Source organism: Hemibagrus wyckioides, linkage group LG21, assembly GCF_019097595.1.
Source record: "Hemibagrus wyckioides isolate EC202008001 linkage group LG21, SWU_Hwy_1.0, whole genome shotgun sequence".
NCBI lineage: Eukaryota > Metazoa > Chordata > Actinopteri > Siluriformes > Bagridae > Hemibagrus > Hemibagrus wyckioides.
This window is the reverse complement of record NC_080730.1, coordinates 11,691,507-11,706,845: the sequence shown is the minus strand read 5'-3', so window position 1 is coordinate 11,706,845 and position 15,339 is coordinate 11,691,507. Positions and strand designations below refer to the sequence as shown.

At 39.6% G+C, this 15,339-nt stretch overlaps 3 protein-coding genes across 4 annotated transcripts in view; 1 reads left to right on the top strand and 2 right to left on the bottom strand.

Annotated features, from left to right (window-relative positions):
- Positions 1-2,674, bottom strand: part of foxj3 (forkhead box J3) — an 82,619-nt gene extending 79,945 nt beyond the window's left edge. The window contains exon 1 of the mRNA XM_058373678.1: positions 2,422-2,674. The gene's annotated coding sequence lies outside the window, so the exon portion shown is untranslated. The remainder of the gene's footprint in view (positions 1-2,421) is intronic.
- Positions 2,675-3,982: 1,308 nt separating this feature from the next.
- On the top strand, positions 3,983-6,404 carry ppcs (phosphopantothenoylcysteine synthetase). Of its 2 annotated transcripts, XM_058374051.1 has the most exons (4): positions 3,984-4,208; positions 4,386-4,906; positions 5,293-5,396; positions 5,477-6,404. In XM_058374051.1, exons 2-4 carry the CDS (start codon positions 4,396-4,398, stop codon positions 5,798-5,800), a joined length of 939 nt encoding a protein of 312 aa, XP_058230034.1. In that variant the 5' UTR covers positions 3,984-4,208; positions 4,386-4,395; the 3' UTR covers positions 5,801-6,404. The 2 variants fall into 2 exon arrangements, with proteins under 2 accessions (XP_058230033.1, XP_058230034.1); XM_058374050.1 differs by having other exon boundaries at positions 3,983-4,906.
- On the bottom strand, positions 6,321-13,695 carry utp3 (UTP3 small subunit processome component). Its single transcript, XM_058374049.1, has 16 exons — positions 13,503-13,695; positions 12,044-12,131; positions 11,889-11,945; positions 11,744-11,800; positions 11,530-11,644; positions 11,335-11,403; positions 11,135-11,256; positions 8,897-9,058; positions 8,692-8,763; positions 8,300-8,340; positions 8,018-8,114; positions 7,799-7,921; positions 7,580-7,716; positions 7,411-7,483; positions 6,616-6,723; positions 6,321-6,528 (listed from the first exon to the last, which is right to left on the bottom strand). The coding sequence occupies exons 1-16, from the start codon at positions 13,517-13,519 to the stop codon at positions 6,439-6,441; spliced, it is 1,428 nt and encodes a 475-aa protein (XP_058230032.1). The 5' UTR covers positions 13,520-13,695; the 3' UTR covers positions 6,321-6,438.
- Between the last annotated feature and the right edge of the window lie 1,644 nt (positions 13,696-15,339).

Below are 15,339 nucleotides of genomic sequence, written 5' to 3'. Positions count from 1 at the left end.
TCCATCAAACAGGTAATCATCGTGAGACGCTGAACGGTAGAGCCCTCTGCAACTAGGCTAATAGACAATGCAATAACAGTATAGACAGAAGCATCTGCTTTTCATACTTTCATCAGTCATCTCTTTTCTCATTCATTTTTGAGTTTGAAATCGGTTAGGAGATATCGGTCATTCCTACCTGAAAATAAACACAGCAGAAGACCACAAAATCAAAAACTTCGGAAACTGCCTGTAAAGGTACAAGATATGATCTGCGAGACGTTTGTGCCTAATAAATAACAGTGGTGTAAGACTGCTCGAATGAAGACAATGTATGAAATCTGAGCGGTCAGTGAAGACACATTCATAATGCCAGGCGTGAAGCGCTACGTGTCTCTGCTGTCCACTTGTGATCCGATCACCCAGGACGCATGTTAATGGCAGGTGTGAGTGGAGAGGGTGTGAACACTGCATACTCGTCTACTAATGCACCCTTATCCCAATAGAAGACAGCTATTTCAATCTACAAACTACCAGGCATGTTCAGACAAGTAAACCGCGGTTCGATCATTTTCTGTTTTCGGAGTGTCTACAACTCAAAGACAAACAGGTCTGAAATTTTTACTCGCACACATTCACAAATGCTTTGCTATTCTAATTGAGGAACCAGCTCTCATCTAATAATACACAAACTTGCAAATGCGGTACTTCAGGTGTTATTGTCAAAGCAGGAAATAATCAAATGGGACATTAGATTACAAAATTCTCTTGTAATTAACCACATCACAGTGCAATGCATAGCCTTTTGTGGAGCATGCACTTTGGCATGCATACCTCACTGTGAACTTACAATCATCTGGATCAGCATTATCTGGACAAATAACAGCAGCTTCTTTTAACACACAATACAAGCAATTACTAGCAATTTAGTACATTTAAATCATAGACACTCGTTTAAATTTCTGAAATGTCGAATAGTTTCTGATTAAAGACGGACCATTCAAAAAAACCTGAAAAGTGCACAACACCAGTGATTCTCAAAGAGTGATCCGAGGTGGTATCTGACTTTGTGGCAATAAACAACTACCATGATTAAAATTCATATAGCCCATTTCATTTAAACTGAACGGGTTTCCTATAAATAATGTCAACTTGGACTGCTCCTGGACAGTCTAATGCGCATGTATACATTTTTAAAATGAGTCTAAAACTTAAACAGCTGGATTTCTGCGATAACAAAGCTGTACTGATGGGTTCACCGAAATTATTTTACAGTTAAAGGGTAACCCTTCACTATCCTATATCACCTAACAAGCACTGGGAGTATATTCTGTAGACAGATTAGGGGAAATCCCATCACTGACAGATGGCGGGCATTTTACAGCAGATTATAACTATAATAATGTGTCTATACACAAATACAATATGCAACAGATCAGAGAGAAAAAACACAGGAAACAATAAAAGAAGATAAAGAGAAGTCAAATTCAGAGCAAACTCCTTAAAGACACGCTGCATTACAGGGAAATGATGAATTAAATCTATTGATTGGACACTCAAGGGATTAGAGTAGGTAAGATAAGCAGGCAGGATATATATTTTTATGTTTTAATGGCTTGGTCCTGACAGACACCAGGATTTTAACAAGTAAGATTTTTTCCAAAATGTTCAAACTACTCAAGCGCCAAATCAGCTTCAGCACACTGGTGACATTTCTGCCTGTCAAAGAGACAAAACACAACAATGTGGCATCTCATTACACCAAGCAGGTCCAGGTCTACTAGTGGTGTCTGGGGAAACGCTGGTAAAATGTTCTTTAATCCTGGATGAGATTTTTTCGCAGGATTGTGTAGGTAATGCAGTTAGCGAGTTAGCCATGTGGCTAGGTTAGTACGCCATCAGCAAAGTGTAGTCACGCAACTGCTTCGTGACAGAGTAGAGCCACAGAAAGGTTATAACGTTAGTCAAAATAGTTCAGATCCGGCCTTTAACCTTGTACCTAAAGCTAGCAGTGCTGTACAGCCGGAGAGAGCGTTTATGCTTCAAACCATTTCCCGCAAAATGGCACAATGTCAGGCTTGACAGCTTTCCGTACAAGTTTGGGGGTAACGAGTCAGCTCGCTTCACATCTGAAAGTTAGCTGGAGCTCGCGCAGACTTTAGCGTTAGCGCGCTAGTTCCCGTGCCGCCTGCCAGCTAGTTGACATCTGGTTTGTTGCTAACTAGCTAGTTACCAACCAAAGTTCTGCACAACTGTCTGCTTCTTACGGCTGTCTACGTCTGCCCTAATCCACATCATGACGCGTGTTAGCGAAGCAGGCCTGTGTGCTCAGTGAATCCCCACAGCCTCGCTGCAACACGCCCCCAAGTAAAAGTCGTCCATTTCACGGGCCTCACTTCAACTTGAACCCGCGGTAGCTAACGTTAGCTAGCTCGCACTTACCCGGGGATTTCAGAGACGGGTGTCCTGTTGAGCAGAGCAGTCCAGGTTAGTCAAAGTTAACTGTCCCCTCCCCTTCCTTTTCGGTAAAAAAAAAAAAACAATCTTCCTCTCTCTTCGTCAAAAAGTGAGTGAGCTGTGTAGGTTTATCACAGGTTCGAGCCTAGCTGTCCCTCTACCGGTTTGTCCGTGTCTCCCCTCCGCCTCTCCGCCTCTCCCGTGTCTTTCCCGTTCGTCTTTCTCTGGACAGCTAACATCCGGGCCCTTGCGCTTGCTCCGCTCTCAAAAATCTGGAACTACTTTTTGTGCTTCAGCCGCACAACGGAGCACTGTACCAGTGCGCGAGGAAATTAGTTCCAAATGAGTTTACTCTGACGGTGCGCAAAATGTCTTAAAAATTCAATGCGATCAAGAACTGTCCTTTTCAACAATGTATTTGTTTGCATCAAGGTATAAAAATCAATTTGACATTGGGCAAATGTTTTTTTCTTGCACTACAGAATGGGTGCTATTGTATTGTGTGCAGTAGAACTGGGGTACTTGAAGGGGGTCCCTGAATTATTCTATTTATTTTATAATTCCTATAGCTATTATCATATATGACAGGTCACTCGATTTGAATGGGTTTAATCCAAACTGTAATATATATATATATATATATATATATATATATATATATATATATATATATATATATATATATTAGGGGTACTGTTATTAAATATTAAATAATAACCTGGTATTGTGTATATATATATATATATATATATATATATATATATATATATATATATATATATTCCAGCCTCTACTGTGCTGTTTAGGTGTGTTACTATGTACTGCTTGAGATATACAATCTCACTCAAACTGGAAAATCTGAAAAAATAAATGTTGCCTGGGCTGAGCAGTCTCAAGTTTTGCAGATGATAGGGTCAGAATTTGGCATCAACAGCATGAATCCATTCACTTACATTGTGTCCTTGTGAATGCCACAGAGTGTTACTGTTGAGCAAGCTTATCCCTTGCCCTCAGTTTACCCATCTTATAATGGCTACTTTCAGCATAATAATGTGCCATGCACAAAGTCACAAAAAGTACAACAGTTATGTGATGCAATCATGTGAAAATTTCAAAGCACTGTTTCCACACCTTGCAGAATCCATGCCATGAAGAATTGATGCTGTTCTGAGAGCCAAGAAATAGGGGGTTTGGGAGGGGAGTGGGGGGATATGACCTTACCAAGTCCTACTAGGGTTTGGAGCTGAGTGTTGGGGATGTGTGTGGTGTGTATGTGTATATATAAATACACACACACACAAACAAACACACACACACACACACACACACACACACACAGACAGACAGACAGATAGATATAAATATATAAAAAAATATATATATATAAAATGTAGAGGAGGGGACTTTTTTAGTTACATTTTATTGGAACAACACTGCCCCCAACATGTATATAAGGAATACTGTAAATCAGAGCAGTATGTTAACTCCAAACCGTACAGATTCAAAAACACTCAGATGCACAAACATCAGGTTCATCTTCAATGTCTTTACACCGCTTTACTTCTAGGACTAATACAGGTGTTCAGGTTCTACGAACACGAACTTTTATTTTGAACTTGTCTGTTCGCCTGCACACGTTGATCCAATCAGGTCAGGAGAACTCGCGCATGCGCGGTCTACAAGGAAGTCGAGTTGCGGTCACCTTTTAAACAAAAGTTTAAAATCCTCTGACATTTAGTTTTTGGTGGTCCGGTAGCACGTGCTCACACAAAGTAAGATAATTATATATAAAATAATCGTGTTAGATGTTAAAATTTATCTTTAGATCATTAGTAAAAACAGTCCAGCCTGCTAGTTTGTTTACGTGTATTCAGAAGAGTGAGTGTGAGCAGTGAAGGTGTGTATGTGGAGTGTTGGAGTGTCCACAGCCCTGTGACTTTACACTGCAGGTGGAACACCATGTCGGGTAGTGACCCTGCAGCAGCAGGCAGCCTGAGTGAGGAGTTTGCTGTCCCGGCTCATGTAGAGGAGGTCAGGAGTTTGATGGCGGCGTTTGCGGAGCAGCATGGAGCTGCAGGTCGCATGGTCGTGCTCATCACTTCAGGAGGCACGAAGGTACCTCTCGAGTCCAGGACGGTGCGCTTTCTAGACAACTTCAGCAGCGGGCGCCGTGGAGCCTCCTCTGCAGAGTATTTTCTCTCCCAGGGTTATGCGGTCATCTTCCTGCACAGACACCGCTCTCTGTACCCGTACACGCGCCTCTACACGGGGGTCAATCTGCTGGACTGTCTGACATTAGAAGGGGCTGGTCTGGTCACAGTGGATCAGAGAAAGCTGCCAAACATCACAAAGGTCCTGAAGAGGTACCAGGAAGTGAAATCTGCAGGTTTACTTCTTCCAGTGGAGTTCAGCACTTTGTCCGAGTATCTCCACCTTCTCAAAGCTGCAGCACAAGCTCTCAGTTCAATAGGTATGTAGGTATGGGTAAGAGAGGGGAGGACAAGCTCTGTGTAAACTCTAGAGACTGTAGTGTGAGAAAATCCCAGGAAACCAGCCTATTTGGCACCAACTTCCCTACCAAGGTTAAAGTCACAGGGATCACACTTTGTATCGCCTTCTGATGTTTAATAACATTAACTATAGCACTTGTTTCTTTGTTTTGCATGGTTCTGCTGCCACATGATTATCTGACTAGATAACTGCATGAATGTACAGGTTTCCCAATAAAGTCAAGCTGTAATCCAGTAAAATTTTACAAAAGTGTAGTCCAGCGACATGGAAAGATAATGTAGTACCCTTTTTATGAGTGTAAAGTTCAAAATTGAAGTTAAACTACATTATATTTATATATTCCAGGTTCCAAAGCCATGTTTTATTTGGCTGCGGCTGTTTCTGATTTCTATATCCCAGCTTCTGAAATGCCGGAGCACAAAATCCAGTCCTCCAACGGACCTTTACAGGTAAAGAATCACAAAAATGTTTGTCCCATTATCACATCTGCTAAGCTTTACATTTCTAACCAGAGATTGTGATCTTTCAGATTAGCATGAAAATGGTACCCAAAATTCTTAAACCACTAGTGAAGGACTGGGCCCCAAAAGCGTTTGTTATTTCGTTCAAGCTGGAAACAGATCCGTCCATCCTCTTGGAGCGAGCTCGTTGTGCCTTAGACACCTACAATCATCAAGCAGTTGTGGCCAACGTCCTGGACACACGGCATGGATACGTCGTAGTCGTGACTAAAGACTCACAGAAAGAGCTGGTCCTGACAGACGAGGAAGCTCAGAGAGAAGTTGAAATTGAAGAGAAGATTGTTCAGAATTTGTCACATGCACACATTCAGTTTATAAACCAAAAAGGTTAGAAGTGTGTTGGCCACCTCATATCTCAGTCGTTCACTTAAAATACAGTGTCGCAAAAGTATCCATACATATGAACCTTTTTGCCCAAGGAAAAGGTAACTTTTACTGAGTTTACTTTGCTCCCAGTTTGGCAACAGTGTCGCATGTGATGTGCTTACAGTCTCAAACTAGCGACAGCCTCCCCATGACCTTCATACATGCCTTTTAATTCACAGTAAAATTAGAATAAACTGCAGTTTCAAGATGGTAACTGTTCAGAATAGCGTAAAAATCTGACTGCCACCAACTAGATGAAAAAACATTCCTAAGCATGCTTATTCCCCATGCACACTTTGTGCTCTTTGGCATGTAGGGTCAATGTGCAGGTTTGTGCTTTTTAAAAAAAAAAAAAAAGTTTAATTTCTAGTGTGTTTTTGGCTGAGATCAAGGGTTTTACTTTTTCCAGACAGCAGGGGAAGAGAATATAATCAATCCAGACATCATTAAAGTGGCACTATAATCACTGCTGTTTGATAAACCAACTTTGAGAACTGATTTTTTTTTTTATTTCCTGGATGTGCACATTGTAACAAATGATTCACAAATAAACATCTGTTTTTACCCGAACTGAACAGTTTTCATTTTTGATAAAACTGATAGATCACTTGAGCTTAGTGCCCTTTTTAATTCCAGCACGAATTCCAGATAGCTCTCCACTGTATCTAGTCTCCTCACGACGAACCTCATGAACCTGAAACAGATGGAGAGATCAGCTCATTTTCAGAATTAGACTATAATCATGTCACACACTTCAGTGAGATCTTGTGTTATCTCATACCTGACCCTTCCTACGAATCTTGGCCCGTCTGAATTTCTCCCTGTGTTTGACTCTGGGATTGCGGTCAATTTTCTTCCTCTTTGGAGTGAGTCCTTTGTTCTTGGCCATCTATGCAAGCAAAAAAAAAAAACAAAACACACATGGCAAATATTTGAAATAAAATGTACATTTATTGTTTATAGCATAATGTAGTTTCGTCTTTTAATTATAAACAATGTATAAAATTGTGCTCAGGGAGCAGGTAGCAGTGCATCAGTTTAAGGTTGGAGTGTTATGGTCTTGTAGAGGTCTTGTAAACAAATGTCCTAAATCTGAAAAGTAGCATCCACTCACCACTACTTACAGTGATGGAAATGTACTGGAACCTCACTCATGTCCAAGTCTCAATATGTATTGATAGTTTCAGATATACAACCACCAAACAGGTAAAAAATATTCAATACCTGCATGGAATTCATCATTTACCTGATTAATTGCATTTGATTTTAGTGCATCACTACACCTCTGCTTTGTTAATGTGATGGCAGAATTAAATACAAAATTAAGGAAACTCTAAATTACTTTAATTACTGTTGAATTTTCGTTGAACCGGAGTTAAGCTAACTTAAAATAATTACATGTCTTCACGGAGTTTAACAGAAGAATCTGTTGCTTGCAATTTCACTAATTCAAGGAGTTTCCTCAAGAAAAATGCAGCAAAATCAAGCATTTTTGATTCGAAAAAAGGAAATATCTGAATGTTAAATCAAGGGCCACACAGGGGCTGTTTCTCTTCCACAGTCAGTTTCACTGTACCTGGTAAGTAATGCCCCTTTTAGCCTCTCCATCCATCTCTTCTTCTTCAAAGTCCTGCTGCTCCATCATTAACCTAGACACAATAAGAGTCCCAAGGTACACGTCAGTGAGGTCTTTGACCCTACTTAATCTTGTAATAACAAAGTGATCATCATTCTCAATCTCTCACCCATCCTCTTGTTCTGGCAGCCTCTTGTTCTTTCTCTTTAGCTTCAGTCTCTCCTCTACACCTTTGTAGAATAGCAGGGCTGCCTCTTCATCCGAGTCGGACACTTCAGCCTCCTGCACAGCTGTCACCTTTGATATCTATGAAGACATAAGAAAGTCAAGCTGGCATTTATTACTGACAATTCAATACCAACCCTATATAGGAAAAGAAAATTCTTGCCTCAAGCTTGTCTTTTTTGCTGCTGTGTGTTTTTTTAGGTGCTCTCTTGCCCTGGCCTTCAGTAAGCAGCTGGCGCAGTTGAGGGGAGAGTTTGGCATCAACAGCTCCTAGTTCATTGATTAACTACGAAAGCAAATATGTTAAATAAACAACAAAATAAGCAAGAATGATCATAATACTTGACAAAAAATTAAAACGATCAAATAAAGAACAACTTACATTTCTGTAGGTCACCAGTCTCTCAATCACTGGATGGTTATGTGCTGGAATTCTCTTGGCTTTTAACACTAAATAAAAACTAATGTTTGTGCAATAGCTGGGGGGGGAATAGAGCAAATTATGATTCTGTGAAGACATTTAAGTAAATTGTAAAAATTATATATTTACAATATTATATATATATATATATATATATTTACAATATTATATATATATATATATATATATATACACACATACACGTCGCATTATTTTATTAGATTATATTACAATAATATTTACTTCAGATAAAGTTGCTGCTTCGTCATGAGGTAATTTGTCCCCTAGGAAAGAAAACAAAATAGGTGTTAAAGGAAATAGCAGCTGTATGTATTCATTCCTCCCTAAAGTGACCTTGGGTGGTATACAAAAACCTTACCTGTCTATTTAGGTCATATTTATTAATACTAATAATAAACAGTGCATGTGTTTCTCAAAGCTACTTGCCTTTAGAGGCAGTGTATAACCTGACCTGATGAAAGGTTTGCCCAAAGGATTATATGCAAAATGTCTGGATGCTCAAAGGAAAACCAAACCACAGGGAAACAAAAGCATTTAATATGAACACTTATGGGAAATTATATCCCAGACTCAGCTGACCATCTCATCAGTTTCTGCTTAAGACACCAGCTTACCTTTCCTGGTGGAATCTGTCCATCTTTTATCATCTGCACAATGGGCTGTATCTCATCTTGCAGTTCTGTCAGCTATATGCAATTAAGTGGAATAAAAAGGGCAACAGTCTTTAATAAACTATGCCATACTTTATATACAAAACAAACTAGAGCAAAGGATCATATAATTAATCTAGAATTCATTTAAACTACTACAGAACAATACCTTAGCCTTGAAATCCTGAATAAGTTCCAGGAGCTCTGGACTCTCCTTCTTCAGCAGTTTGAGCTTCTCTTTCTGGGACATTGTGTCTAGGTCTTTAATGATCCTCTGCTCCTTCTCTTCCACCTTTTCAGTCTTCTCAGCTTCCACTTCACCTGCAAAGTCCTGAAAGCCCAGAGATAATACATCATATTCAACTAGTGGATTCAACTGTCAGCACTGCTCTGACATTTGTTCTCTCAGCTGTAATAAAATAATTGGTTTGGATCAATGTGCTCATTCTGATAACTTATTTATGGGGTCTGATGGATGCAGCATGTAAGATACAGAATTATTATTATTATCATTATTAACAACAATAATCCTTTCACCACAAACCCAGAATTTATCTGCCCCTCTGCCACCTGACAGAAGTATCACCCAGTAAAGAAATGACATTTCACAGTCATAAAAATGACATTAGCAAGTGATATCTTGAATTAAGTCAAATTTCTTATTATAAGATTATTATAGACTATTTCTTATTATAAGATTATTAAACCTTTTTGAAGACATATTCTACTATTTTAAGATTAAATTTTCGTATTCTATTACAAGATTATTTTTTGCTTTTTTCTAGCAGTTAATAGTTAAAATTAGCCAAATAATCTGTCTATAGAACAAAAAAGTAAAGCTTAAATCGTAATAATAAATAGTAACGTTACTTTTAATAGTAAAATGTTATGTCTAGAAATAGCCTTAGTAATTTTATGTTTGGTTCTTCTAATCTTATAATAAGAAATCCTAGATCACTTTGACTATATATAAGCTATTTTAATTTTCTGTCATTTTTTGCTTCTACCCCCAGGCTGTCGGTCTTCTGAACCTTGCACAAGTCCTCCCTTTACACATGACCCTGGGATCCAAGTTGCTCCCGCCAGCCTACTGCACCGACACTTTAAATCAATTATGATGTAAATGGTTTACAGCACTCGAAATATACTAATTAATTGCAGGAGTGCACATTAAACATCATTTGTCTTGGGTTTCTTTTACTAGAGTTTTTACTAAATATATTCTAGTTATAGATTGTCCCTGGGGGTCCAGCGTCAGGATCACACCCTCTTACTACTGCAGGCTTTGATTCCCGAGCAGGAAACCGACCCAGCCTGTTTACATTAATGTCTTACTGTTATGAAAATGCTTTTTTGTGAATGGACAATTTACACTTGGCCCCATGTCTTTCTTTGAATACTTCCTGTTCCACTTGTCAAAAATTATTTCATCTCACTGTATATTGCACACTGGATATGGCTATGACGGTAGAAAAGATCAAGAAATTCTCAACAAAAGATCAATGGTTAATCTACTATCAACTTCCAAACCCTGTGAACTACATTTATGCCATTTTTCTCACACTTTGGTCTCAATAAGTCTTTTACCATCTCTCTCACAGCTAGCTAACCCTCCCCTGCACAGAACAGCTGGGAAATCCTGGCATGTGCATCCTCTTGGACACACACAGCTGTACACACTCTTCTGCGTACATGAGCTCACATCTGTACATGAGTGGTCAGTGTAGCTTTGACTGACTAGTCACTCCTCCCCATGACAGCATGGCCAATTCTGCTCTCCTGGTTTCCCTGTCACAGATGGCTAGGTTCAAATTTGGAGGCTGTTGATGATATGTTGAGAATAAAAAAGTCAACAATAGACAAAACAGCTCTACAGTAGATGTAGCATTAGCAAGTAAGTGGCTAAAGTAGTGAGCAAAAAACTCCCATGGTGTGTCCCAATTTTTTTTTGTAGTAAAAATAGTTTAAAAATAGTGGGTTCACAATGAAAATGACCAGGATGATGCATTTATTCAACTGAAAAAGACTAAAAAACTGAAAAGTGTGGAATGTTGGACACTTCATGGACTCAATGCTTGCAGCTTTGCTTACGTAGCCAAAGAGGAGAGGAGCTACCAGGCACTGACAGCGAATGAGAAAAACTTTTCAAGATGGCCAACGGCACTTCGGTAAACAAGGCAAAATAAATAAAAACCCTAAATGACCCTAAAATTCATAGAGAGTACACACAGCGCATAGTGTAAATGCACAGAGCGTAGTACATCATTTCAGACGCAGCTCTTGAGACGACACGAGGAAAAAAATCCATTTGATGGATCATGAAAAGGATAAGCGGTGTTTATCTCCGGGAACTGGGTGCTACATCCTAAGCAACACAGATCCAATTAAGGCTGCAAATGAAGTCTACCTGGAGCAGGTTTAAATCGTAGTCATCCTCACTGAGGTTGGCCGCTAGTCGTTTCTGAATGTTTTTGGCTTCCTCTTCTTCCTCCTTGTCCTCTGCTTCTATCTCCTCCAACTGCTTCCCTTCTACAAACCGATCAATAATCAGCATTTTCAAATCCGGCTTCAGAAAACTACAAGATCAAGACCAATGTGTGTCCATACTTTTTGTGGTATAATCAGAGTCATAGTACATCTTCTTCTTCCTCCCCCAGGCCATGTCATTTGGCAGATCTAGTGAATTGAAACAGGGAAAAAAAATGTATTAGTAATCTGTCTGAAAACAATACATAATTAAAATGAATGAAAAAATTAAAAGAGTGAATGTTACAAATCACCTAATGAACGATAATAACTTACCATCATCCCTTTTTCCTTCTAGATCACTCTCCATATCAGTCTCTTCTTGTTCTTCATTGCTGCTATTGTCCTCTTCATCATCTGAATCCTCAAGGGTCAGGGGCATCACCTCTTCCTGAACACACCACGAATGATCACAGAACATTGCTACACATCTTAAAATATGACTCACTACATTCTGAACAAATTTTAATAAACAGCAGAAGATTATCACCTCGTCGGCTTCATCTTCCTGCTCACTGTCCGGCTGTATGCCTTGAGCCAAAAGTTTCTGCAAGTATAAAACCAGACTGTCAGCACTGGTCATATTTCTGACAATAAAACAATGTGCAACAAATCAGCATGAAAAAGCAACTCACTGAGATTTTTGCTCTGTGGAAATGCTCTATTTCATCCTGCACACTCTTGGATGATGTCTGATGAGACAAACACAAAGCAGTGTTAAGTTAAAATAATGATGTTACAAAATACACACAGAGCAACACGTTTATCCACAAATAACTGAGAATCTTACCTTATCTGGAACTGCCTCATTTCTATAGCAGGCAGAATCATCGCTGTCATACTCTTCTACCTTATTTGCTTTGGGTCTTCGCACGACTCTGCCGGGAGAAAAGACAAAATAAACCAAGATTATGGCATGTGGAACAGGTCCATATGATGACAAAATGATTCTATCCCATCACACTGAATAGCATAACGGTCTGTATACTGGTCAGCGCTATTTTATGTATCTGTCTTGTAGTGTATTGTACTGTCTGTAAGCTTGCACACATGAACTTTGAATCTGGTTAATGTCACTATTAGCCCTTAGCCCTGTGTCTTTATGTAGCACCAGGGTCCTGGAGGAACGTTGAATCATTTCACTACGTACTGATCCTTCAAGGATCGGACTTGTTTGACCAGCACTTCCTACAGATGATCGATTGGATTGAGATCTGGGGAATTTGGAGGCCAAGTCAACACCTCAAACTCGTTTTTGTGCTCATCAAACCATTTCTGAACCATTTTTTGCTTTGTGACACGGTGCATCATCCTGCTGAAAGAGGCCACAGCCGTCAGGGAATACTGTTTCCATGAAAGGGTGTACATGGTCTGTAACAACGCTTAGGTAGGTGGTACGTGTCAAAGTAACATCCACAAGGAAGGCAGGACCCAAGGTTTCCCAGCAGAACATTGCAGAAAGCATGACACTGCCTCCGCCAGTTTGCCTTCTTCCTATAGTGCATCCTGGTGCCATGTGTTCCCCAGGTAAGTGACGCACACGCACCCGGCCATCCACATGATGTAAAAGAAAACGTGATTCATCATACCAGGGCACCTTCTTCCAATGATCCGTGGTCCAGTTCTGATGCTCACGTGCCCATTGTTGCCACTTTCAGCAATGCACAGGGGTCAGCATGGACACCCTGACTGGTCTGCGTCTATCCAGCCCCATACTCAACAAACTGTGATTCACCATGTATTCTGACACCTTTCTATCAGAACCAACATTAACTTCTTTTTGAGCAACAGTAGCTCATCTGTTGGATCGGACCACACGGGGCCAGCCTTCGCTCCCCATGTGCATCAGTGAGCCTTGACCACCCATGACCCTGTCTCCGGTTCACCACTGTTCCTTCCTTGATAGATACTGACCACTGCAGACCAGGAACAACCCACAAGAGCCGCAGAGTACTTTGTTTTATTATTATTACTATTATTAGGATGTACATGTATCCCTAAACACTGTGTGCTAGGTGTGGTGTGTCAGTGGTAGTGTGTTCATTCTGACTACCTAGTGCTTTACTCTGCGATTTTGATCATGGCCTTTATAACAACACTCACAAAATAACGCATGAGCATTTTATATGAAGTGTGTTATGTATCTTCAGTATTATTATTAGCACAATATTTTTTTTAATCAAAAACATTATATTTATACCGATATTTCATGCAGGATATCAAACTTCTAACCCTTTAACTCTACATACCGTCTTGCCCGAACCATGCTGCTCCTCTCAGCTCCTTACTACAGGTGCTCACTCGACAGGAGCTTACAAAATAAAATAAAAATAAAAATAAAGTATTTAAAACAGAGCGTCTTTTTTACTTTTTTAAGCCGAAACAAAAATCACCCACGAGATTTCCAAAACGTGTGCACGCGCAACTTCGGAGCAACTTCCGGCTGAGAACCTTACACAACAAAATAAAAGTCATATAATTGCGTGCAGTTCTGCATTCAACAGTTCATGATTTGCAATGCAGCCATTTTGTCGTGGAGTAATTATTAACATATTCCCCTGGTTGTATCCCAAAGCTCTTAGGATCAAGGCTGGTATTTTAGCTGGAGTGACAGCAGCAGTTTTGAGATTTAAAAAAAAATAAAACCCAGTAAGGATCCTGTTAGTATAATAGGAGACCGAGAGAGGGACAACATTTTTCAAGATGATGTCACTTCTTGGACTTCTGTTTGTGCATAAATATCCATATATTTATTTTATTTTTATTATTCTATTTTTATTTATATTTTCCCCCTCACACTTTATTATGATGCTATATAAGAACAAATAAGTAATTCAGTGGGCTTGTTGCACAGACACTACCGAGTTCTAGTACTGCTCTTGCATTTCCAGGTGCATTCACCACACTCACAATGGTGGGATTTTATAACCAGGCACAGCACAGTCCTCCTGCATGTTGAATGTCAGAGAGACTGCAAGCCAGGCCAAAACTGGGGCGTCTGTCTTTACATGCACATGTATTTAATATGGAGTTGGCCCACCCTTTGCAGCTATAGCAGCTTCAGCTCTTGTGGGAAGGATTTCCACAAAGTTTAGGAGTGTGTTTATGGGAGTTTTTGACCATTCCATTGGACAAGAAGGCCTGGCTCACAGTCTCCGCTCTAAATCATACCAAAGGTGTTCTATTGGGTTGAGGTCAGGACTCTGTGCAGGCCAGTCAAGTTCCTCCACACCAAATTCACTCATCCATGTCTTTATGGGCCTTGCTTTGTGCACTGGTGTGCAGTCATGTTGGAACAGGAAGGGGTCATCCCCATGAAATTGTCCAAAATGAGAGCATGAAATTGTCCAAAATGTCTTGGTATGCTGAAGCTAAAGAGTTCCTTTAACTGGAACTAAGGGGCCAAGCCCAACCCCTGAATTCAATGATTTGGAGGGGTGTCCCAAAACTTTTGGCAATATAGTGTATGTAAGAGTACTTGCAAAGACTCTTCTAACAGGCTTAAGAAACACTTCAAACTATGTGAAAGACGGTAAGAAAAGTTTACCACCTACCACCATGAATAAAGGAATAATAGCTGAAGAAACCATAAGGACAAGTTACTATCTCCCTGTCCTGATCATTGTAAACAGTGCTGCTGAGAACGTGAGAGCCACTATATATATACATATATATATATATATATATATATATATATATATATGTGTGTCATATCACTAAATCCATAAAGCCCTTAAACTTGGTAATATGATTTCATTAAATGTGTTTTATGGAATTTCCATCATTTTGAAAGGGTTAGTCATGTAGTCAGATAGTCTGTAGCTAGTTGGCAAACTTTCATAAAAAGTGAATATTCTGAGTATTTGAGCATTTACATACATTTATGCCATCAGACAGACACACTTGTCCACCACAAATTGAAAAAATGCTCAAAAATCTTTAACAAGAAATACATCCTGATTCTGGTTCAGTAACAATACTGTCAGTCTAAAAATCTTTGTTGTTGGATATAAATTGCCACCACAGCAGCAAAGATAAAAAGAAAACTCTACAATGTACACTGAAATCTAAAGATGCAATGTTTCA

Bases quoted from the DNA above. Each gene is read 5' to 3' on its own strand.
- ppcs (XM_058374050.1), top strand. From the start codon at position 4,396: ATGTCGGGTAGTGACCCTGCAGCAGCAGGCAGCCTGAGTGAGGAGTTT. The intron at 4,907-5,292 runs GTATGTAGGTAT...TATATATTCCAG, and splicing joins ACAAGCTCTCAGTTCAATAG to GTTCCAAAGCCATGTTTTAT. The intron at 5,397-5,476 runs GTAAAGAATCAC...GTGATCTTTCAG, and splicing joins CCTCCAACGGACCTTTACAG to ATTAGCATGAAAATGGTACC.
- utp3 (XM_058374049.1), bottom strand. The intron at 11,801-11,888 runs GTGAGTTGCTTT...TTATACTTGCAG, and splicing joins TCCACAGAGCAAAAATCTCA to AAACTTTTGGCTCAAGGCAT. The intron at 8,115-8,299 runs GTAAATATTATT...TTCCCCCCCCAG, and splicing joins AAGCAGCAACTTTATCTGAA to CTATTGCACAAACATTAGTT.